At 54.4% G+C, this 23801-nt stretch overlaps 1 protein-coding gene across 2 annotated transcripts in view; it reads right to left on the bottom strand.

Annotated features, from left to right (window-relative positions):
- Positions 1 to 7186: 7186 nt before the first annotated feature.
- TENT4A (terminal nucleotidyltransferase 4A) overlaps positions 7187 to 23801 on the bottom strand; it is a 43749-nt gene continuing 27134 nt past the window's right edge. Inside the window, exons 4-13 of one of the 2 annotated variants that reach the window (XM_060092710.1) lie at positions 23444 to 23564; positions 21069 to 21176; positions 19943 to 20071; positions 17404 to 17617; positions 15456 to 15582; positions 14390 to 14490; positions 13649 to 13821; positions 13054 to 13212; positions 10953 to 11117; positions 7187 to 9445 (exon numbers count right to left, since the gene is read on the bottom strand). In XM_060092710.1, the coding sequence (XP_059948693.1) occupies positions 9251 to 9445; positions 10953 to 11117; positions 13054 to 13212; positions 13649 to 13821; positions 14390 to 14490; positions 15456 to 15582; positions 17404 to 17617; positions 19943 to 20071; positions 21069 to 21176; positions 23444 to 23564 (1492 nt within the window). In that variant the 3' untranslated portion in view covers positions 7187 to 9250. The remainder of the gene's footprint in view (positions 9446 to 10952; positions 11118 to 13053; positions 13213 to 13648; positions 13822 to 14389; positions 14491 to 15455; positions 15583 to 17403; positions 17618 to 19942; positions 20072 to 21068; positions 21177 to 23443; positions 23565 to 23801) is intronic. The other variant, XM_060092711.1, reaches the window with a different exon arrangement.

The following is a 23801-nucleotide window of genomic DNA, read 5'->3' as shown; positions in this document are numbered from 1 at the left end:
CAGTGAGATGTGTTCCAGCTAAAGGGAGGACTTGACATTCTTTTAAATTCTAGTGTGCATCTAGACTCCAATTTTCCTAAAATGAACCTGGAGTCTTACTGTTTATTTCCTGCTGCATTTTCCCACATAAAAGCTTCTTTTTTTTTTTAACTCACTGAAGCTTTGCTGTCTATTTGCTTCTTTCTTCCCTGTGTAACAACAGAAGCACGGAAGAAGCATGTGCACCTCCCGATAAACCAGTGAGATCTCAGCAAGAAGTTTCGCGATGTCCCGCCTGGCACTGAGGCTGTGAGGGACACACACAGGCACGCGAACTCACACACACACACACACACACACACACACACACACACCTCAGAAAGTTCACAATCTACTGAGTAAAGAAGATAGATTTGAAAAAGTCAAGTAACAGTACAAAAGAAACACTACCTTCTTACCATGGTATAGTAAATATCAGAAAGCAAGTTGACTGACTGCCCAATGACGATTACGGGACCCAGCACGGTGCAGACAGACAGCCCTTCTGACCCTCCAGGAGGCTCCAAGCAGAGGAGGGAGCCGCTGGGTGTGGACGGAGGAGCCGGCCCTGGAGTAAGTGCACAGAGTAAAGGAGGGCCCAGTCACCCCCAGCCACGGCCAACATTTCCCTATGGGACACACAGGTGGAGGCCAGGGGTGTCAGGGCGTCCCACACTCAGGAAGGACCCCCCGCCCTGCACCAGACCTACCTGAGCTGCTACACCTTCATAGGGAGCTGGAAATTCAGGACGTGAGGAGGGAGGGAAGGCAAACAACCTCCCAACTGCTCTTTGTTTTGCACCCCAAACAGAATTCAGCAGCGTTTAGACTGTGGTCAGTGTCATCTCCAGCCAGTGAGATGCTCCTCAAAGGGCCAAGCCCCTCGGACCCCACCCAGCCAGTTTCTTTTGAAAGCAGCACAGAGGATGCTGCTCTGGCTCAGGGACCCCAGGAAAGAGCTGCACTCGGCTGGCTTCCCATCCTCCTCGACCGAGGCAGCTCGTGTCCTCTCTGGGCTCCGGGGTCTTGTGCTTCAAATGATGGGTCCAGACCATCAGGGCTGGCGAGAGAGATGCAGTGGGTTAGGCCACCAGCACTCTGTTTTGTTTTTATTTTTTAATTTTTTTATTGGAGTATAGTTGATTTACAGTGTTGTGTTAGTTTCTGCTATACAGGAAGGTGAACCAGTTATACATATACATATATCCACTCTTTATTAGATTCTTTTCCCATATAGGTCATTACAGAGTATTGAGTAGAGTTCCCTGTGCTGTACGGTAGGTCCTTATTAGCTATCGATTTTATATAGAGTAGTGTGTATATGTCAATCCCAATCTCCCAATTTATCCCTCCCCTTCCCTTTTTTTTTTTTTTTTTTTGGGGGGGTGGGTACACGGGCCTCTCACTGTTGTGGCCTCTCCCGTTGCGGAGCACAGGCTCCGGACGCACAGGCTCAGCGGCCATGGCTCACGGGCCCAGCCACTCAGCAACATGTGGGATCTTCCCGGACCAGGGCACGAACCCGTGTCCCCTGCATTGGCAGGCGGACTCCCAACCACTGCGCCACCAGGGAAGCCCCTCCCCTTCCCCTTTTGTTTGTTTGTTTGTTTGTAATGAGCTAGAGCAGGATAGAGTAGAACAGAATCGATCCCACATGTAAGCATGGGCAGTGGTTCATTTAACTTGTAGAGTCGTATGTACGTGGCGGCAAAGTAACATGTATTCCTTTTGGTGAGGTGGTCGTGGAAATAGGAAACATGATGCTCTGGGCAATGGGTCTCACCCTGACCCTACAGGAGAATCCCCTGAGTCTTAAAGTTGGTGGGCACAGGCTCTGTCTACACAGTTAATTCAGATCCCTATAGGTGGGGCTCAGGCAGCCAGCCTCCGTGTAGACGCCCACACAGGTCTTCCAATCACTTTTGTCAAGAGCAGTGGTGGGGCTTCCCTGGTGGCGCAGTGGTTGAGAGTCCGCCTGCTGATGCAGGGGACACGGGTTCGTGCCCCGGTCCGGGAGGATCCCACATGCCACGGAGCGGCTGGGCCTGTGAGCCATGGCCGCTAAGCCTGCGTGTCCGGAGCCTGTGCTCTGCAACGGGAAAGGCCACAACAGTGAGAGGCCCGTGTACCGCCCCCCCCCCAAAAAAAAAAGAGCAGTGGTGTAACATGGGCACATAATGGCCACCCACAAGAAGGAAACACCACAAGTCATGTGTTAAGTGTCATGAGTCTTCCCAAAGGATAAATGCTCCCCGGGAGGGCCGTGGAGAGACCTGAGAACAGGTGGGAGCCACGGTTCAGAGCAAGGTGAGGGACCAGTTGGGTCCCCAAAGCCCAGCCACGGCCACATAGGGAGGTATGAACATGGGTGGGAACATTTAGACTCCCGAACACCTGACAGCACAGCTTAGGTCTGACGGATCCAGTAACGAACCACGTGAGCTTTTAATCTGTATATTTATAAGCAGGGTTTTGCTTTTCCACTTTTCTTTTTCTAATTCATTTTTTATTTTATTTTACATGACTATTGGTAAATGGCTGACCAGATATTAAAAAATAAACAACTCACAAGTCCTTCAGTACAGACCATTTGAGAGACAAGTGTTCAGAGGGCATCGGAAAGGGCGGCTTTCTCTTCAGAAGGGCTGCCCGGCCCCCTACAGGGAAGCCAGGGTGGTCCTACCAGCCAGCCACGACTGTCCAGGGCTCTTGAAGGCTCAGGCCGAGCTCTAAAGGAAACACGCGGGGCTGTGGTGAAGCCAGCGCCCCAGCGCCCGGGCTGGCCAGTGTCCCCTGAGAATGAGGCGGCAAACGGGAAATGAGAGATGACCGGCTTCCTCCCTGTTCCTCTCTGGACCAGGCGCGTTTGGGGGTGCAGAACCCCAGGAAGCTCCCAGTTCCGGTCACAGGATACTGTGCTCTGCCCAGCCCCGTAGCATTTGTACGACCTGCAAATCTCAGCCCCAAACCACCTAAGAAGGGATATCTTTTCCTCCCTACATAAATGGACCTGAGTTAAAAAAAAAAAAAAAAAAAAAAAAAAAGGAGGTAAGTAACAATTCAGGCAGTACACGCAGAGAGAGAAAACTGGGAAGGTACTATTCAGTACTATAAAGCCTGATGTTGGGGAAGGCCGTCCTGAGGACCCCGGAGAGACATGCCGGGATTTGAGAAGCAGAGACAGGGTTGAGGTTGTGTTTTTGAAAGATCGTCAATGGTGCTCCGTGGAGGGAAGTTGGAGAATGGACTGAAGGCTGACCCCAGGAGTGGCATCCAGGAGAGGGTGGAGGGGGAGGGGAGGAGAGGGCAGGCCCAGGGCGGGGCGTCCGGGAGAGGGGCGGGGATGAGAGCGGGCCCAGGGCGGGGCGACAGGGAGAGGGGCGGGGATGAGAGCGGGCCCAGGGCGGGGCGACAGGGAGAGCGGGGAGGATGAGGCGGGTAGGGCAGTCCCAGGCAGGCAGGATGAGAAGGAAGGGATGGGTCTAGGTCCTGAGGAGTTGCAGGCAGCAGATTTAGAGGCCGACAGGTGCCCAGTGGATGAGGTAGGATGATGGAGGAAGGCTGAGGGCAGCCCCCCTGGAAGCAGGTGAGGACACAGGTGGAGGGGAGGAGACCAGTGTGGCCTTGGGAGTTGCTCCTGGGGAATCCAGCCAGGGTACAAGCAGAGCTGGGAGACGGGAAAATGCGGAGAAAATGTCGTCGAGGAGGCCAAGGAGGGCGTCCTGGGAGCCCAGCCCAAGAGCAGAGCTGAGGTTGCCCCGAGGTTTCAGAGTCGCAGGGATGTGAGCCCAGAGGGGAGGCAGAGGGTGGGGAGAGCCATGCAGGCAGCCGGTTCCAGAAGAGGCCAGGAGCCTCCAGAGAGGGAGGAGACGGGGGAGACCTGAAGGGTCTGGAGGCTGGTGGGAGACAGAAGCAGGGGTCTGAGACAGAGGACAGGACGAGTGGGCCCAGCAAAGGCCGGGCTGCACTTCCTGTGTTTGTTTACAACGGCAGGGCCGGTGCTGCAGGCACCCTGGGGCCCGGGGATTGCTGTCTGACCCAGGAAGCAAGGCCATGTCTGAGAGGGGAGGGAGGGGCGCAGGGAGGTGGGGTGTGAATTTGAACCAAGTAGGGGTTGAGACCCTCCTCGCTGAGAAAGGGGGAAGGCGCACCTGAGTCCTGAGGGTGCGGGGAGTTGTGTCCCATCTCACCCCACACCTGTTAAATGACCCTGGCCGAGTTCCTTAACCTCTGCGCCACCCCTCACTCACCTGCGGATGGGACGTCCCCTGTGCCCGGCGCGGAGGCGTGCAAAGCCACAGCGTTGGTGGCGTCACGGGGTGATCCGGGCCCACTAAGTACTTAGAACGTCGGCCTCGTCTCTGCGGGGCCCTGTGCCCCGGCCTTCGCTGACCCCCACCCCCGCCCCCACTGTTCCTTCCCCTGCGTGCAGGGCTGAGGGGCCTCCAGGGGCATGGATCTCGGGTGCGGGTCTTGCCGGGAGAATGCAATTAAGAGACAACGAACGGTGAGGGATTTGACCACGAGGGCCTGAGTGCGCTTGAAGCTGGATGAGAAAGGAGGCGCCAGGGGCAGAGGAAGATGGGGTCCGTCAGGAAGGAGCCGAAAGGACCAGAGGGTGGGATGAGAGTGCACTTTCCGGAATCCGTCTTTATGAGGGCCACTATCTTACGACATAAGCACTGGCCATGAAAACCAAGTCCAGGTGGTTTTCTCATAACCATTTGAACACATCAACCCAGGGGGCTTCCGGCTGGCCCTCAACACCAGTGTGAGGCGAGGGGGTTCACCTAAAGTCAGCAGTCTCTGGGGGGATCACGGGAGACCTTGAGGTGCTCCGGGCTGGCACGCGGCTCCACTGAAGGCAGAGCTCACCCTACCTTCTGAAAACCCCACTAACGAACACCGGGTTTATCCATTTTGCCCAGAATTCACTCTGGGGCCTGTGAATCACGAATTGGTCCTTCTCCAGGACCCTGTGATGCTGGGAGACTGACAGCGAATGACACCAGCCGGTGTGGCCAAGGTGCCCTCCTCAACTGCTGGGGAACTGCCCCGCCCTCACGCAGCCAAGGAAACACAGTAATGACACCTATTCTTGAGTCGCTCTTAACCAATGGGAATTAGCCCCAAGGGTGGAGTGTTTGGGGTTCTGTGCTTCATGGTAGCCACTATCCACTGTAATCAGCTTGCTCTGGTCATCTAAGTCGCCTAAAGGTTGGCAAGAGCTTTGCAAGTTCTGAAGCGTAACGATAAACATCACACCCTCCTCAAAGTGTCATCAAATCATCACAGGGAGTGAATGTAGCCAATATTTCATAACAACTTTAAATGGAGGATAAGCTACAAAAATATTGAAATACTAGGCTGAACACCTGAAACTAATATTGTAAGTCAACTATACTTCACTAGAAAAATAAAGAATAAGTTTTAAAAAATCATCACAAGGTGACTGAAACAAAAATGTGTACGCGTGTCTGGATTACCAATGTCACCGCCACCGTGCACACAGGCTGTCTGGGGCCCATGTGCCAGGTACCTCGAACGGGGATGAGAGAGGGCACGAGAGACCCTGCAGCAACTCAAAGAGGAAATCCTGGAGGGAATTCCCTGGCAGTCCAGTGGTTAGGGCTCCATGCTTTCACTGCCGAGGGCCCAGGTTCAATCCCTGCTCAGGGAACTAAGATCCCACAAGCCACGAGTCTCAAACAAACAAATAAATGAAAAGGGAAGTCCTGGAGACGTGGCCGGGAGGGGTTTATCTGGAAGCCTGGGAGTCAGCGCTGATGGGCCCTGAGACAACGTGCTGGATGGGCAGAGGGTCGCACTGAGGCCGAGCTGCAGTGGGGCCCTCACGACAGCCGACGCCGGCTCGCCAAGTCCCGGGAGGACACAGGGCCCCGCCGGGACAGCACAGGCCCCGCCTCCCCTCTGAGCTCCCCGAGGCCCGGCTTACACTTCAGGTAACCTGTCTCCACGCCCCCGGGTTCCAGGCTCCCCGTGCAACTGGCCTGTTCAGCCCCTGCTCCTCGGGGAGGCCTCAAGCATCTGCGGTCACGCCATCCGAGCTCCTGTGGAAAGCTGTGGGCAGAAACCCCCGAGGCGGCCAAGGGGACCCCCTCCACCCCGCCCCCCTGCCCATCACCCCTTCCACCAGGCAGCCTTACCAGCTCCACCTCCAGGCCGACCCCAGATCCTAAACCCACACTGCGGCCCGTCCAGTGCCCCGAGCAGCCATCCCCTCTCGCCTGGGCTGTCCCAGCACCATCCTCCAGAGGTGGCCACCGTGGCACGGAGAGCCTCCCACCTCCCCTCGCGGCCTCCAGGAGCTCGCCCAGCCCACCGCCCTCCTAGACTGCTCCTGCACCCGCCTCGGCCGTCAGGCCTCCTGCTGTGCCCCCATGCGCTCAGCTCCCTGGCGCCACTCAGGTTCCGCGCTCCAGGCCGCCCCAGGCGGTCCTGTTAAGAAAAACACCCCCGTCACTCTTCAGCTCCAGCCATGGCATCCTCCCCTGCTGAGGCCACATGGCGTCGGCTGCTCTCAGAGGTTTCCTGAAACCTCACTGGAACATGGGTGCCCGAGGAGCAGGCCTGGCATCTCCAGACAGCACCTGCCCAGAGCACCTTCGGAAGCCTTTTGTGGAAGGACCCGAAGGAGCACTGGACCCACGACACCGGCCTTACAGCGCGCCAGGCTCTACTGACCAGGTCCTGGAGCAGCCCACTCGCAGGGGCCGCGCAGCCCGGGACAAGCAGCTCAGTCACTCGCTGGTGTAAGAAACATTATACGTTTCCTTATAAATCCTAATCATCAGCTACATTAAGCTGCACCGTGATGTTCGGTGGTTTAAAATGCGTTATTTTGAAGTGATACAACGTTGACCTAAGAGAGACAGACGTGGAAGAAACAGGTGAGCCCTCGGGAAGCCCAAGTACAGTGTCCCCCCAGCTTGTCAGAAACCGCGCACATGGCTTTGGCGCACGCTGCCAGCCTAGCCTGGGGCAGGTCTGGTTCTCCTGCGCTCGGCCTGCAACTTCACCAGGTTCTGAGTGCCCCGAACCGGTGCTAACACGATGGCTCGCCCTCCGAACTTAGAGAAGTCAAGAACATAAACTGCAGGAGCCACCGCCCACCCCGCAAGGAAAAACACACTCGAACGCAGCCACCTCCTGGTTTCCAAAGTTTATTAAAAATCAAAGAATAGAAAAACTTTACATAAAAATATGTCAATTTTCGCTTCCACATTGTTGTCCACACACAAAAAAAATCGAAACATGATATCCTGTTGTCAGGCCCGCGGCGCGTGGCCACAGGCGTCCAGGCCAATTCATTGGTTCACCGTGACGGGGCTGGAGCCTGGCGCCCGGGTCAGGGACGGAGGGTCCCGAGGCACACCCGCGGGCACTCCCACGGTCCCCCGCAGCGTTTCCTTGGAGGAGGGTTATAGTCAATATTGCTAACGCGTAGAGATTAGTACAGGCCTACGGATCAGTTTTTATAAATATTTCTTTACCAATAGGTTCACGATTTAAATACCTTTAAATATTTTTGATAACCTCCGATCACCAAGAACTGCAGACAAAGTGTGCTACTCGGCTCTGGGCGCCTCCCAGGGAGCCCTGCAGGCGCGGCCGGCCGCTCTCAACGCACGGGGGCCAGTCCTGCTTCCAGGGGGCCCGCAGACGCGGTGAAGCTCTCCACACTCAGACCCCACTTGAGGACGCCCCGCTCCTGCATGTCACCGGGGTCACGGCAGTAAGCTTCTCGTCCCAACCTTCTCTGCTAGTGGACTTCAAAGACCACCCCACCTGTAGCGTCAGCGGGGCCTGGACTCCCATTTTAACAACGGGAGTCGGATGACCTAGAAGAGGCACCTAACTCCCAGGACCCCTGTGGTGCTCCAAAAACTCAGGGTGAGGCAGGATGGGTATATTAGTGTTCAAAAAGGGGTAACAAAGACAGTGGCTGTCACGGCAGAATACACGTGCATAGTATACCTGTATGCTGCTCGAGTCGGGCGCCAGCTGCTCCGGGGCCCGACACTGGGCTGTGCTCTCCTGTGATGTGTTAAAAACCCCTCCACAGCGCACTGAGCAGCTCAAGTGCTTCTCCTATATTTGCTCTTAACAGAACGAATGCATACTGCTACAGATTCCACAATAGAATCAACATAATTCCTTTCTCCACATTCCTAAAACTGGGTACCATTGTCCGTGACGCTGTTCACCAGACCCATCATTTACAGGCTGTGTCACTAAAAGTGAGGCGTTTCAAAGTTCACATTTGCTTAAGATTTCATAATGTGACCACCTTTTCTTCCCGTAGAAAGTTATACACTCTGGCACTCTAAATGCTGGGTCTGTTGTCTAGTTTAAAAGAACCAAACCCAAAACATTAAAACTCCACGGTCAGAGCAAGACAACAGACAGGCCGGACGGCAGAGCCGGCGGGCAGCTGGTCAGAAGGCTTTGGAGTCAAACCCCCTCGGAAACCCGCTGGGGGGCGGGGGCGGGGGGCGGGGGGGACTCAGCTCCTTCACCACGAACTGAGAGGCCTCACGTCTGACCAAGAGAAGGAACATAAAAATAAAGCCCCTCATTCGCGGTGCTTGTCACAACACTCATCAGACAACCAGCCGACAGGATAAACCCAACTTAGAAAATGCAACTCGGGAAAGGATCTAAGCTCGTTTAAAAAAATTCCCTTCTCCCTTAAATATAACTTATGTGAAAATATGAAATTAAATAAAAAATATCTGAGTTATTGCACAAATCATAAATTTCCAATATTTACATAGAAAAACAGTTCTGAAATTGGAAACAAAATGTGAGGGCAGTAAAACAAGGAGGACCTCCCAGCAAATGACGGGGTTCGATCTCCGTTGCTCTGACGACGTGGAATGAAGTGTACCAACGCAAAGGACAGACACGGTACCGAGAAAGGCCAAGGCCCCGTCCGTCCCCGCAGCTCCCGGTCCAGACCTGCTCCAGCACTGAAGGGAGACTCCTGGGAAGGCAGAAGGCAGCGTCCACGTCCAGTAAGGCTCCACAGACGAGCACGGGAGCCGCTCCTCAGGACGGACGTGGCCACCGCACAGGAACATGCAGAGCGAGCAGCCGAGGGCGCCGGGGGCCCGGCCGACGTGCTGGGTGCTGGTCTCAGGTCCCGGGGGCGCCGAGGCCACCCGGCTCCCGTCTGGGAGGTGAGGGCCGGGTGGCGCCACCAGGAGTATTATCTGCTGAGACTGACGGGCAGGCTGTCCCTCGTGTGCGTGTGTTTCCTCCTCCTCCAGCCGGCGCGGTTATACTGGTGGTGCCCCCGGTTGCCCACGGGAGGCCGCACGCCTCCGCTGCCCACCGCGCTGTAGCTGCCGCCTTGGCCGTGGCTGTGGGAGCCCTTCATGGACAGTTTCATGCCGCTGTGCTGCTGAGGGGACCGAGAGGGACACAGGGTCGCACAGGGCCCACGTGGAGACCCGCCGCCTCCGTGGGCTGGGAGCCCGAGCGAGCAGGAGACACGACCCCGCTGGGGGTTCTGAAGGGCGGCGGGCCCGCGGGGAGGGCTGCAGGCTGCGCACGGTGGCCCACTGCACGTGTGCGCGGGACCCCAGACGCGACGGGACCGACAGCGAGCCTCCGCTCACACCTCCCAGGGACTCCTGTCGCTACCTCCAGAGGCGGAGAACTACCCCTACCCCAGAGCTTCGGCAGCACGCGAACTGTGGGCCTGTTTCAAACCACACGCGTTCACATCCAAACACGTCTAGAACCTCATTTCTAGCTTCTTCTCCGCGTCCACAGAAATAAGAGGGTCCCTGTCACTTTCTCCCCCAGACTTTGACCATGACATTCTGGAAACACACGAGTGGGGTCCACGTCAGCGGGGAGTGTGCAGGCTGCTCCCAGGCCGCCAAGCCCCACGCACAGCACACCAGGGAAGACACGGCTGGTCTCAGGAAGGTTTCAGAGCAAAACCAGCAGAAGGGGGTTAAGAAGGAAAGCCAAAATGCTATTAAGCAAGAGTGCTTTTGCCCTTTGCAAAGCTGTAATTTCATCCTGAGTATTTCTAACAGATCAGCGTAGCAAGCCAGGTAGCGACAGGATGGATAAATCCAGGAAGGAACGTTCTATTAGTTAACTCTAAACAAAAAAGATCAGCAGGGCTCAGTGACATAGGTCCAAAGAGCCAACCCTCAGGGATCAAAACTTACTGGCAAATGTGATTAGACAAGCAACAGAGAGCGCTGACCAGAGCGGAGGCAGACAAGCGCCGTCAGCCTGGGCGCGTCGGCCTTCGGACCTCGCACCCCGACCCCCATTGCCTGGACTCGGTCGTGGTTCTTTCCAACATCCTGGCACCTTAACAACGACCTGTCTTCCTGATACCAAGTTTCTAACATGTGGGATCTGGACTTAGAGCAGAAACAGGGCAATTGACAAACGCATTCACAGGGACTCCCACGGTCACTAGAAAACCAATCGCACGCAGGCCCTGCCAAGCCCTCTGCCCAGGGCACCCATGGCAAAGAACGGGGAGGGAGTGAAACTGTGGGAAGACACACTGCTCATGGGCCTGATCGTTCCTGGTTTCATCATCTGCTTCTTGAAAACCAAAGTTCTTTTAGCGTGTGAATTAAGAGAAAAATGGGAAATCAAAATATTCTTCCCTTCAAACATCATTTTTATGCTAACAAATGCAACAGAAAAAAGAGATGCATGATGAATTAAACTATATGAAATTTTAAAATAATTTCTTAACACTTGTAAAGTGTTGTTTGCTATACAAGGAAAAGCAAACATGAAGCTGAATGATCAGAGAAGAAAAAAAAAAAAAAGACTCTCTGTGGAATTCCCTCTCTGGTGGAGGTGTTAAGCACCGGGCTATCACAAACCTGCTTGTTGGGAACCCAGGACCCAGGCGGACGGACCCGTACCTTGTGATACAGGTGAGGGCTGGAGAGCGCATTGGGGGGCGCAGACGGGACGGCCGGGGAAGACACGTGGTGGACAGCTTTCAGCGCCGGAGCTCCTTCGATGCCAGCTGGTCTACAGGGCACAGGGGCCACCCCAAGCGTTGGTGGAGGTATAGTAAACCTGGTCTGGGAGAGAACGACCGGAGACGTCCGTGAGGCAACAACGTGACACAGGCTAAAGCAGCCCGTTCTTACCATGGGCGCCGACGAGGGTGCCATGTGCAAACAGGCTCCTTAGTTGGATGCCCGACTACAACATTTTGTTTTGAATCGGACACATTCTACACTCTGAAACAGCAAGACGATGTGAAGTATGTCCAGTCACCCAAGTCGTGAGGTTTTAATATTCACTGAAGACCGAACAATTCAAAAACATTACAGTCATCAAAGTAACTGTCCCCCCGGTCTCCAGAAAGAGCCCTCAGCAAGGCAGGTGACAGGCGGGAGGCTGGCCCGAGCGAAGGCCCGCACACGGGGTGGCCATCCTCCCCGCTCTCGCCGGAGGCCCCAGCGCTTCCGTCTTTGCATCACCGGCCCGTCACGGCGCAGAGGTGCTGGCGGGAGCCCCTCCACCCACTTCCAGCAGCCTCACTGCTCCGTCTTAGAATTGGACGCATTTGCCCCAAAGCCCTCTGGAGAGTGCCCGTGGTCACCGGGGCAGCAGCTGCAGCAGGAGCTGGGGCCTCAGGGCTGCGCTCGGGGGCTGCAGGGCACTCACGTGCCCCTTCCTCACACCTCCTCCCCCGCCAGGGCCTGAGCACACCCGCGGCCTCTCCTCCATGCGGGCTCTGCGCCCCCAGGGGCACGAGGCCCCGGGAAGAGCCCACTCCCGGGACCTCTGACGGCTTCGCAGCCCCAGCTCTAAGTCCCCACTACACCCCGAGCGGGCAGGGGAGACTGTACACGTGAGGTTTTCGAGTGGGATTTCCCTTAGTTACCCCACTGCAAGGAATGTGTGAAGTTTGGGAATACAATGAGAAAGCGGGCTTTGAGCCTCGTCTTAAAACTTGAATGACCTTAGCTCCTGCCTCACTCACTGTCCGTGCGGGTGACAGATGGGCCCAGGCCCAGCATGTGGTCCCGACCATCCCCCCGACATGCCCGGCATCCTGGAGGAAGAGCACGGGCAGTGTCGATCGGCACGCGGCTCTCGAGGGAGCCGAGCCCAAGGGAAGGTTAGAGCCAGATCCACCACTGGCGCCAGAGTTTACTTTCACAGTGCAGGCACCTGCCTCTTCGTTTCACGCTGACGCAGCAACTGAAGGTTTCTGGGGTGCCATGCTGATGGCCGCCACCACGCATCCTGGGCCCGCCGCCCTCAGTCCCCGCGGCCTGAGGCGTGTCCTGAGAACGCCCTGCCTGGACGGAGAGCCAAGCAACGCAGAGGAACTCGGCAATACATTCGCACGCATCCGCGTTGCTTTACACTCAGATTATACCCCACACTGTAGAAACTGGCTCTACTTTAGAAGTAAATTAACGTGACGGGTTTTATATACGTGTAATTGATGTACATTTGGGAAGTAGGTACAAATTTAAAATATTTAAAATTAACTTTTACGCTCTAACTTTGTCTAAATTTTTTAAAAGAGGACATATTCAAATAGAAAAAAACCCTATAAATACTGCCTAATGGATAACGTGGAGAAGTCAAAGTTTATATCAGAACTTAGTAAGAGTGTAAACACTGAGAATCCGGGGGAAAGCAAGGATGGCGTCCGTCTCTGCCCAGGGAAGGCAGCGGAGTCCCTCTCTCAGCACGGCCCCAGGGCGGTGGCCTCACGCTGGGCGCCGACATAATCTGCGGAAAAGCCACCTCAGTGCCCGGGAACCAAGAGTCCCCTCGCCGCAAGCACAGGGCCTGGCGGGCCTCAACTGTAAGGACGTCCCTCAAACAACAATTACATCCTATCCGCCCACAGAAGATGAGAATTTCCTACAGGACAGAAGTGGACCTTCCAAAGCCTTTTAAAGTTGCTTCTCTAAGTTCTACCGTATCAGCCAGTCCTACAGCGCAGGCAGCAGCTGGGAGCTGGTCCCGGGGCCGTCACCAGCCACGTACCTGGGTGTTAGTTGCCATGACCAGCGTCCTGGGCGTGGCCGACTGAGGTCTGCCGCTCGGCACGGGCAGGGCGGCGGGCAGGCTGGCCGGCAGAGGGGCAGGCGCCTGGAGGCTGAACTGGCGCACGGTGGGCGTTGGGCAGGGGGGCGTGTCCGAATCCTGTGGGTGACAAGAGGACGGCTGCACCCGAGGCCCGTGCCCCTCACATCGACGGGAGCGGCCAAGGGTGAGCCCCCAGGGTCCGGGGACGCGGGCAGCCCCAGTCTGCCCAGGTCTCCCCTGAGTCATAAGACCTGGGCAGAAGAACGTAACCGAAGAACGTAAAGGAAATGCAGAAGAGACGCCCAGACTGCAAGGTCTTATCTCCCAGTAAGTGGGTGAGACACGACCCACGGTAGCTGTGCCGCGCGGGCCCACCGCTCCCGAGGGGCCACGTGCCCGCCACCTGAGGCTCTCGGCACAGCGGGGCCCGCTGGGCGCGCACGCGGGGTGGCCTCGGGCACACAGAGCAAGCGATAAAGCGAGGTGGGGCAGAGTTTAAACTCACTGCTGCGGACGTTTTCCACACACACACGCCCCCAGCAGACACACTCACGATGTCGCTTCCGGAGAGCGAGGACACAGAGGAGGCCGACGAGCCGGAGGACAGGAGCTGGGGGCTGGGCAGGGACAGGGCCAGGCGCGGGCCGCAGGGCGACTCGGGGTTCCGGCGCGGAGGCTGCTCCCCGTCGCACGCGCCCGCCCGCTCGGTGGTCTTAATCCTGTCATCTGTGGAGGGAAGATGGAGCTGTCAGGCACCTTAAACGCTGCTCAGGGGCCTGACGAACTGCATTTCTAATTTACTTCATTTCGATTAAGTTTTTAAATTACACTTCAGTCCCTGGAGAACATTTAAATAGGCCTGGAACAACGTGGATGTACAGTTTCATCTGGAAATTGCGCAAACCCTGATCAGGATGTGTTCTAGGTATTAAAACACACTGGATTTCAAGGACGCAGTACCAAAAAAAAAAATCTCAGTAACTCTGTTCAAATGTTAATATTCTGAATACTAGAAGTTGAATAAAATATATTATAGAATATAAAATATATTATCAAAATTAATTTCACCTGCTTCTTTCCACGCTGGCAATGCAGTTACTAGGAGCTTTAGAACTGCACGTGTGGCGCGCACGTTATTTCTACTGGACAGCGCTGGCCTAGCCCTAACAGTTTTAAGTGAAACTCACAGAAAGCGAGGTGTCCTCAGAGTGAACAGTTTACCACCAAGGGACAAAGACACACTGCCGCACCGACGGGTCAGGCGGCGCGGCAGCGGCCCCGGGCGGCCTCTTACCGGCGTCTGGCGGCGCGTGGGCCCGGCTGCCCCACTTCTCCTTGATCCACGCCCGGTAGTCGATCACCTCCTGGGTCACCTTGATGATCCTCCCTAAGGTGCTGCAGCAGGAGGACACGGGCAGTCAACAGTCCCTCCCAGCAGCTACTTTACATTTTCACACAGAACCTCACTAAGTGAAAGGCGGGCAAAGAGCTGAACTAATTTTACAGATCTGTATGACTTCCGGGGTGTGAGCCCAAACATACTTTGCGATCACAGTACAGAAAAAGTGGGTGCTCTGAGGCAGAAATCCTTGGACCTACATCTATCTACAAAAGACCGCTGAAGCCCAGGGCCGAGTAGGGAAGCCCGCCCTCCCCAGCCCCAGTGACCACAGGGGTCCCGTTTCCCAGTGCTCGGGCGAGACAGCGAGAGCCCAGCACGGGCCCAAAGCTCTGCCTGCAAACGCTGAGTGGACGGAGGCCGCAGAGCCCTGGGCCACCACCGCTGGGGCCAGGCCTCAGAGTCCGCTTTCTCCATCACCGGCCGAGGATGGAGGTGGCGGTCCTGCTGCAGTGACCACTGGTGGCCATCACCTCAGCCTCCCTCTCAACTCCCCTCTCCCACCCCCCACTCCCCCCCCCCAGTCCCTCCACCTCCACCACAGCAGCATCTGGGCTCAGAAAGAAATATTGCTCATCGCCAATCAAAGCATACACCACGAGAGTGCGCACTCAAAACGGGGAATGGGGGACAAGTGTGCAGGAAGGGGCCGGGGCAGGGGTTGGACGTGTCCCTCGGAGCTATGCACCCACATCTTGAAGACGGCCTGAGAAAAAGCACCACGTGCCACAGCTTTAAAAGCCAGAAATGACCTCCCCAAAACGAACACCCTGAGAAAATGTTAACTCGCTAAATAAAAAATTTTCCACCCTTGACCACGATGACCATCCTGAACTCCTGAAAGGCCTTCCTTTACCAGTATTTCCCAGTTCTCCCAAGACAGGGTGGCACACCCATCAACAAACGACAAGAGGCCAGGGCGCCGGTGCTGCAGAGACTGCAGCACCCAGGACGGGGCTACCTTTCGGAATCTCTGTTGGGATAGGACCTGGCAAGCGGCGACACGGCGTGGCTGAGAACGATGTAGGCGTAGTCGAACACCTGCTTCACCTGCATGGCCCCGTAGGAGCTCCGGCCCACGTCGTTCCCTGAAACAGAAAGGCTGCCGTGGGAGCCGCTACCCAGCCGCGTGGTCCTCTCACGTGAGCCTTTCCCACACGGGCCTCCAGCCCTGAAACGCCCTCCAGACCCCCCAGCACAGCCGGATTGGGCGCCAGGAAGTGCACAGCGCCCACCGCCGTGAGCAGCTGGGGGCGTACCAGCCTGAGGGCCCATCTCACCGTCAGATCAGGATCCATCTCCGTTAAAGGAGCTGTCATTTATGGAGACGGAGTGACAGTTCCTCAAACGGCAGGGTCACCCCCCGGACGGCAGAAAGCTCAGTGGAGCCAAAGCACAACCTTAACCAGACGGCCAGGGCCTGCCCGAGAGGACAGGTCAGCCTGAGCCCCGCACCTGTCAGCACCGAGGGGGCCTGCAGGAGCAACCCCTCGAGGACAGAAGGTGCCGGGCCGAACTCTCGGGTGGACGGCAAACAAAGACAAAGTCGCCACTAAAGTCGGCAAGAGCCACAGGCAAGGAGCTGACTTTTGTTAAGGACGGCAGAGTCTCCAATTTTCATTTCGACACGTAACTCGCTCTTCACGGTTCAGGTGGAGACATGTCCTTAAGTACTGGAATTGTCTCCTTTCCAGGTTTAATAATGATGTAACCCAGTAACTGTGTGGGGTTTCATTTGTCAGCAAACACTGAAGACCAAGGAACTGCCTGCCATTTAACTGATCCAGACAGACCGGGGAGAGAAACCTGTCCTTCTGGGCTGAGGGATAAGCCCCTGTGTGGACCACAGCGCTTACAGACCACAGAGGAGAAGCTTCCAAAAGATTTTTAAGAAATAAATTTCATACCCCAGAAGCCACAAAACAAAACAAAAATCATAAATTTGAGGATGTTGGAAAACATATACAGGAGCAAAACAGTAAAAGAAAAAAAAAAAAAATACAGACACAAGAGACAGACGTACAGTGTGTCAGCAAAGCAAGGCTTCCAGGACCTTACGAAGTCAGTGAGGACGGTCCAGCAGACAGATGGACAAAGCACATGCGCTCACACAAAAAGTAACACAAAGGGCAGTGTACCTGGAGCTAACAACCTCCACCACCCTTCCTGTCACTTGTCTGTCACTGACTTTATCCCCAACAGTAAGAACACTGTGTCACCTAATAAATGCTCGATAAATATTTTGTGCAATTGACAGTAACCATGTGTTTAACCTCACTCATCATTAAAGAACTGTAAGGTACGTGACAACGTGTACGGCACGGTCTCATCAGATCAGCAAAGATTTAAAAGACGGTCACCAAAGGTGTGGGTGTAAAGCACCCTAACCTGCCTCGGGGTCGTCTTTACAACGAACACTCCCCATGCACAGAGAAAAGGGGTCTTGGGTGTATTGTTTAAATAAAATGACAAGCTGCAGTCTGTTGCTATTACGTGACGCCATTCAATTAATAAGGAGGCAACAATCGATGTTAATATCCACGTATGGAAAACTGGAGAAAAACACATCAAAAGGGAGGGGATTATGGCATACTTCACTTTTCTATGTGACAAACTTCTGGGAAGCAGATGGTTTATGATGGATATGTAACACTTTTCTATTCAGAAAAAATAAATTTCTTTTTTTAGTTCTCACTTTCTACGTTTTTCTGATTACAGAAAGTAAACAAAGTTGCAACTTTACGTTAATTAGAAGCATTAAGAACAAATTCTAAACGTGCCACCATTAACTCTATTAGTACAGCAGGAACCTACATCAGATCACGTGCCCTTGGCTCGGTGGCGGGGAGGGGGGGCCGGGGGCCTGTGGATGCCCCTCCACACCCGGCTGGCAAAGCGAGGGTCCTTACCAGGCAGCAGGGGGTCCTCAATGCACAGCATCGACGGCCTGTACCCGCTGGTCATGGCTTTCATGATCTCCTCTTTGGCGATATAGGCACCTCCTTCTTTTATTCTAATACCAGTTTTCAAGTAATTAAAATTTCTTCCGTAGAGTTCAAAAAATTCTACAAGAAGCATTCCAAGGTTTTCATCAGCTCTCCGGGCATCAATTCTTGGATGCAACTGTAAAAGCAAGGCATCCACGGTTTGCACAGATTCTGGTCACTCTCTACGGACAGCTGCGCGCGGTGGCATCGGCTAGCTAGCCAAGGGTGCACACAGTCGGTGGCCCTCGCTTGCCCACCAGCACCGAGAGGACGCTCGCAGAGGCAGCCAGGAGGCACCAAGAGAGCCTGGATATCTTCTGCCAATCAAGAATGCTCAAAAGAAATAAAAGCTTCTCACCTGAATTTTTTAATTATACTTTAATTCTTTGAAGTTTGTAACCCATATAGCTACCTCCGACACAGACGTCTGATGAACCGCAAATTCCCAAACACCGATAAATAAGTGGACCATATTCTGCACGATTTAGAGTCACCTAGATGGTGGAGGTACTTTCTCAGATTCTAATCTCAATTCCATTTTTCTGAAATACAGCCAACAGGGGGCAGTGTGAGACTGAACAGTACCACAGGGCAACGTGAAATGGGTAATGTTAACCGTGAATGGTAGTCCGCACGGCATCCTGATATTTACAGCAAGCTCACATCCCTGCCCGGGCATATGGGTGCGCGTCAGCCGCAGCTCCACACCACGCCTTCTTGAAGCAGGTAATGGATTTCTTCTGAAGCCCCAAGCCCCTGGCTACTGACCCCACCCAAGTGCCACTAATCTAAGAGGCTCACGAATGTGAGCAACAGGGACCTGCACTGCCCACTGTGATGGCCACGGGCCGTATGTATTTATATTTAAACGAATTAAAACAAATTAAACATTCAGTTTGCTGGTCTGCTATAGACACACTCACTGCCAGCGCCCCGTAAGCACACACGGCCATGCTGCTGGACCGAGCAGACGGTACTGCCCTCACACAGCAAGTCACACTGGACAGCGGCAATCAAGAAAAGGACGGTCCAGTCCAAAAGGACGTAAAAGTCCGAGTCTTGGCAGAAAGCACGAGGGCTGAAAACGTTTATAACACGGGGCTCCTCAAGGAAACATGGTTTCTAAAGCCTGCAGGTGTTTTCAGGGTTCGGAAGACCTTACAAAGGCACAGTGCTGCATTCTTACTTTTGCCTTACCTTCTCCCTTCCCTATTTTCCTGGCCTTAGTCAAAGATCATCCAGCTGAGAACCCACCCGGGGCAAGGCTGGGCCTCCTGACCTCAACGAGCCGTGAAATAAACACACGCGCTACAGCAGTCACGGCTCTGCGGCAGGGCGGGCAAGGCACCGAGGGACGGGCAGGGGACAGCGGCAACCCCGCCCCGGCCGGATGAGGCCTCCACGGTCACTTCAGACGGGGAGCCCAGCACCACGGAAGTGGGCAGTGGTCCGTTACAAGGCTACTGGAATAGTTTCAATCAGGAAACCGGGAGGAGATAAATTAAGTGCACAACGTTGTGCTCTGTTCAAAATAATGTCCGAAAACTCGGGAAGAACGGCTACAAAGGCAGCGTCTCCGAGGTGAAAGGGGAGGCCAGGGTGCAGAGCTCCGTTTTCACTGTTCTTACAGCACCTCTGCAAAAACACGCCAAGGAAATCAACATGGTGAAAGGCGCAGTGACCAGCAATCCTGCTGTCAGCTGTACTAATGACACTGAGAAAAATGACCAAATTCTGGACATAAAATCACAAATGCAAGCCTGCTGATAAGCATGGAGGACGGTGCTGCGCAGCTAGAACACAGGCGCGGTCCTTCATTCCAGTGAATGTGGACGGGGCAATTCATGTCTCCGTTAACTTAGAGAATGTACGTCTAAAAAGTCATATAAGTATAGTTTATCACTGCATCACAGCATTTAATACTTAGGGGAGTTCTCTCTTGATTGATTTTTCCATGGTACTCAACAAAATAAGGGCAACAGATAATTAAAGACAAAATACTGACTTTTCATCACTCCGAAAAAAAAAGCCCTCTTCAGTATTTTTTTTTACCTTCTGTGGTAGCCAACTATTTTTCTGAGACAAATTTTGCAGTATAAATCACAGCCAAGATCCAAGAAAAACAGTGTTTCACTGTCCCTCAAGGCATGAAATTTTTCTAAATATAAAGAGTGTTTCTTCAAGGTTAGATCGATATACACCCGAGTGACAGAACGAGACAAGCCCTCCCCTCCAGCAGTTAAATCAGATACAAAAGTAAGCTATGGAGGAGCAAAGGAAAAAGTATACATCAAAACAGAGCTTTGTGATGAAGATTAGAAGTCAATTTCTACCACACCAAACAGAATACCGAAGGGATAGCAAGGAGCTGGAACCCATGAAGCAACCGGTAAGAGCGTCAAGGAAGGGCGCTCCCATGGAAGCCTCAGGGCCAGGGGTTCTCGAGAGAAGGCACACTCACCTGTAGGAAGCTGATGGCCATTAAAATTAGGCTGTACGAGCTAATTCCACCTGTAAAAACTTCATTCAGGTCCCTCTGCAGGAGGAACTGTTTCAGTACTAAAATCAAGTAAGGCAGCAATGAATATTTCTGCAAATTCCAAAAGAAAAACATCGTCTGGTTAGATTCTGTAGCTTTGAAGACTTCTCACACAGCAAATTCCACGTGGCAGGCAGGAAGCTCACTTCATCCTCTTGCCCCTCGGAAGGCTCGAGGCCAATCATCCTCACACCGTAGGGGCCTGAGAATGAATTCTGTGAGGGGCTCTTCAGGGCCCCGCTGGGGGGCCCCTCCCCAGGTTACTGCTCAGCAGGGATGGGGCGGGGAGCCTGCAGGGAGACCCCAAGCCCAGTGGGGCTGGGGCGTGAATGGGCATCTCCTCCCAGTGTCTCCCCGCTCGCCGGCGCCCAGCGCAGGGCCCTGCGGGCGGGTGGGCGGCAGTGTGCAAACGCCAGCACTCAGAAGCACCCGAGAGAGAGGCAAGGGGGGAAGCATTGCCAAACGCAGGGCGAGGGGTGGAGGGCAGGAGGGCTGAGAAGCGGGTGGAGGGATGTGGAAGCTCCTGCTGCTTTTCCTGCTCTGCTGGCGTAGAAATGACCCCTCAGACGAGCGTGATGGTACAGAGGGAAGGGGGAGCACTGGAGGCGCGTGGTCCCAAATCTGTGGGCAGAGGGGCTGGGGTCACCTCGCCACCTCCACGGCAACAGGAGGCAAGGACCCTCCATGTAACCGGACCACACACCTGGTCAGAGTGCAGTGAATGCGTCCCATCCTTAGGCACTGAGACCACCCAGAGTAAGCAAACCTACATCCACTCCACTATCATGTACTCAACTTGCAATCAGGCACGCTGAGCTACAGGGATGGTCATTTTGTAATAACCAGAAAGAATATTTCAACAAAGCGCTCTAAAATAACGCTCGAGTGTATGAAACGGTTAGCCAAGGAAGGCAAATCTGCACAACAGCTCTGCCGTTTCGAAGTGTCTCTAGAAATAGTACTGTAGGATCAATTCAACTGCAACAGTCTTTCTCATCCAAGATTATCACCCCCTGGTTTTTACTGTGCTAACTTGCTGGGACAGCACCTTCATGTAATTCTTGATGAACTCTGCTGCCCGGACCCCGGTCTCCATGTTAAAGCTGATGTCGACTTTGACTTCCGTCTCCTGGTCTGTGAGTTTTATTATCGGCACCTGCAAGGGTTTCATTGTGCTTTAATAGGCAACGTTTTCCACGGTCGGGTATCAGATGTTTCCCAAGTTGTACAGAGGGTTTTTCTCCTTATACACAAAAGGGACTTAGAGATCATGAACCCCAGATTGTAAAGATGAGAAAAGGGACTTTCCCAGCATCAACCCCATGAGCCCCCAAGGCCACCCCCCCATCCGACAACAGCTAGTGCTCATCTCTGCCCGGCCCTGTCGGCCTGACCCGGCGCCTCCCTGGTGACCGAGCTTCAACCACCTGCTCTCCGCAGGACCTGTGCTCCCCGCAGGACCTGTGCTCCCCAAGCCTGCCTGCCACGAGGGGAAGCCAGCTAAGGCCCTGTCCCACGATGAGGGCCTGGGGATGTGAGGGGCTTTTGGTCCCCAAATCACATTTTCTAGAATTTCTCAAAGCATTCAAAGTCATTTTTTAAATTATATTTTGTACTGATATTGTTTTTCCAAACAACTCTACTGTGGGTTTTCACTCTTTAGGACAATTTAACTTAAAAATATTTTTTTTCCCTGAAAATCAAGTAAAAGGCTATTCTGTAAATACTCTCAGTAACAAGAATCATCACCAAAAGGCACTCAAAAACGGCCTCATAAAAGCTGCCCAAGCAACCATTCAGACCACACCTGCCCCACACAAAACTGTGTTCTTCCAGAAAAAAAGGCAGCCTCCAAGGAATAAAAAAGGACATTCCCTCCACCAAAACAATCAGGGTCTCACAAAAGGTTTAAAATCTCTGGAAGTCAACAGAGGAACATGCTCTTCAGTGCACACCTGCTCTGAGCTCTAAAACATATACACCTGGGGGCAAACTGCCCAGGACACGTGTGAGAGGGACAGGCCAGCAGGTGGTGACAGTCTCTCCTGCAGATCACCTCCACCACCAGGCAGGGCGAGGTCCAAGAAGGCAGAGGAAACAAGACACTTTCCCAAAGAACCTATCAAAACTGCTTCAGAAGGAGCCCATGGTCAAGGGCCCAGGCCTCCCAGACGTGGTAAACTCCTCAGGAGCGAGCATCTTCCCCGGCACCTCTGGACACAGCTATGAAGCCTCTTCTATATGCACGGACTTTTCTCCCCAATCACTCCTGGCACCTTCCTGCCTTACACACACACACACACACACACACACACTCACTCTCCCTCTCTCTCTCTCTCTCTCTCACTCTCTCTCTCTCTCTCTCCTCCCCACCTCGCTCATGTGTTGAAGCCCCAGATTCTGGAGATTAGTAGTAACACTGCAATACTTATTTTCTGGTGCTTGTTCAAAATAGACCAGTTTTCACCTTAAACACAGCTCTCACGCTGGGCTCAGAGCCCGTGATGAGATGCCGGTGAGGCTGCCCGGCAGAGAGGGCTGCCTGGAAACAGAAGACACTCATGGAAAAGAGCAGGTGGACCCTGCTCCTCGGCCTAGGACGCGCCTCCAGCAGCTGAGGAGGTGTGTGACAGCAATGAGGCCACCTGACCACAGAGCTCCTGCAGCATCTATTCAGCATACGGTCTGTCCTCCAGAAAGTTCTGGAACCCAGGACAATCAGGCTGAGCCTCCTCAGCTGCTCTACACCTAAACAAGACAGAGACCACCGGCCACCCACCGTACACTCTCGAGGGGCCGACGGGACAAACAGCAGAGCCACAGAAGGTCAGAGCCGAGACTCTGATGACCAGCACACAACAGGCAGGTAACACGGAGCTCCTGAGCTGTCGGCGGCCCTGGACTAGGGTGAACCTGGGCCCGCGTTTCAAAAGCCGCCTCATCTTCCAGCTTCTCACGAGAGAAGCACAGTTCTCACATGTGTACAGTTTTGGAACGATGAAAGGAACAGGCAAGCTTCTCTGTCTGAAGTATAACTTGGCAAATGGTCATCTTGTTCTACGTAATAAATGCCACAGTCTAATCATTCTGCTACATTCTGCACAAAAGGCAGCCTCTGAATCTGTCTCGTTTCGGGTATTAATATCTTTTCCTTACGCAGCCTCCTAAGAGACGACCCCGTCATACATTTTAGAGCAGGAACAGTTTGGCGCTCTCACAACTTGCACTTCAGATGGTGTCTAAACATTCTCAGCTTGAACTCCTAACCACAAAAAAATACAAGCGCGTTTACACTACAAGTAGGGAAGTCTTCAAACGCGCAGCCAGAAACCGCTGGCCACATCAGCGAACCCCCTGGGACGCAGGCTGCCTGCGGGCGCACAGAGCCCCCGCCCGGGCCCAGGGCCCAGAACCCGCGCTTACCGTCGCCTTGTCGAGGACCTTGATGGAGCCCGGCTCGGCCACGCTGTGTTTCCGCAGGGCCTGCTCCAACAGCTGCAGCGGAGGGCGCTCCCACTTTCCAAAGACCACTAAGTCGATGTCGCTGGGTGGGAGAAAAGCGAGTGTGAGCCCCGCTCGCCTCCCCACACGGCTGCGCACGCGGCCAGCCGACCGGCGCCCCGGCACAGGCCCGCAGGTCCTCCGAGAGGCGCACGGAGTGCCGGGAAGCCCCTCCCGCTCGGTGAGGGAGCGCAGCTAACGAGCCACTCGTAACAGAGGCGGAAGCAAACGCTGACCGAGTCTCCCGTGCCCCGAGGCCCTCACAGCTGCGCTGGCCCGG

The sequence above is a fragment of the Mesoplodon densirostris genome, chromosome 3 (genome assembly GCF_025265405.1).
Source record: "Mesoplodon densirostris isolate mMesDen1 chromosome 3, mMesDen1 primary haplotype, whole genome shotgun sequence".
Taxonomy (NCBI): Eukaryota; Metazoa; Chordata; class Mammalia; order Artiodactyla; family Ziphiidae; genus Mesoplodon; species Mesoplodon densirostris.
The sequence above is the reverse complement of the archived record's forward strand: the minus strand, read 5'-3'. Positions and strand labels throughout refer to the sequence as shown.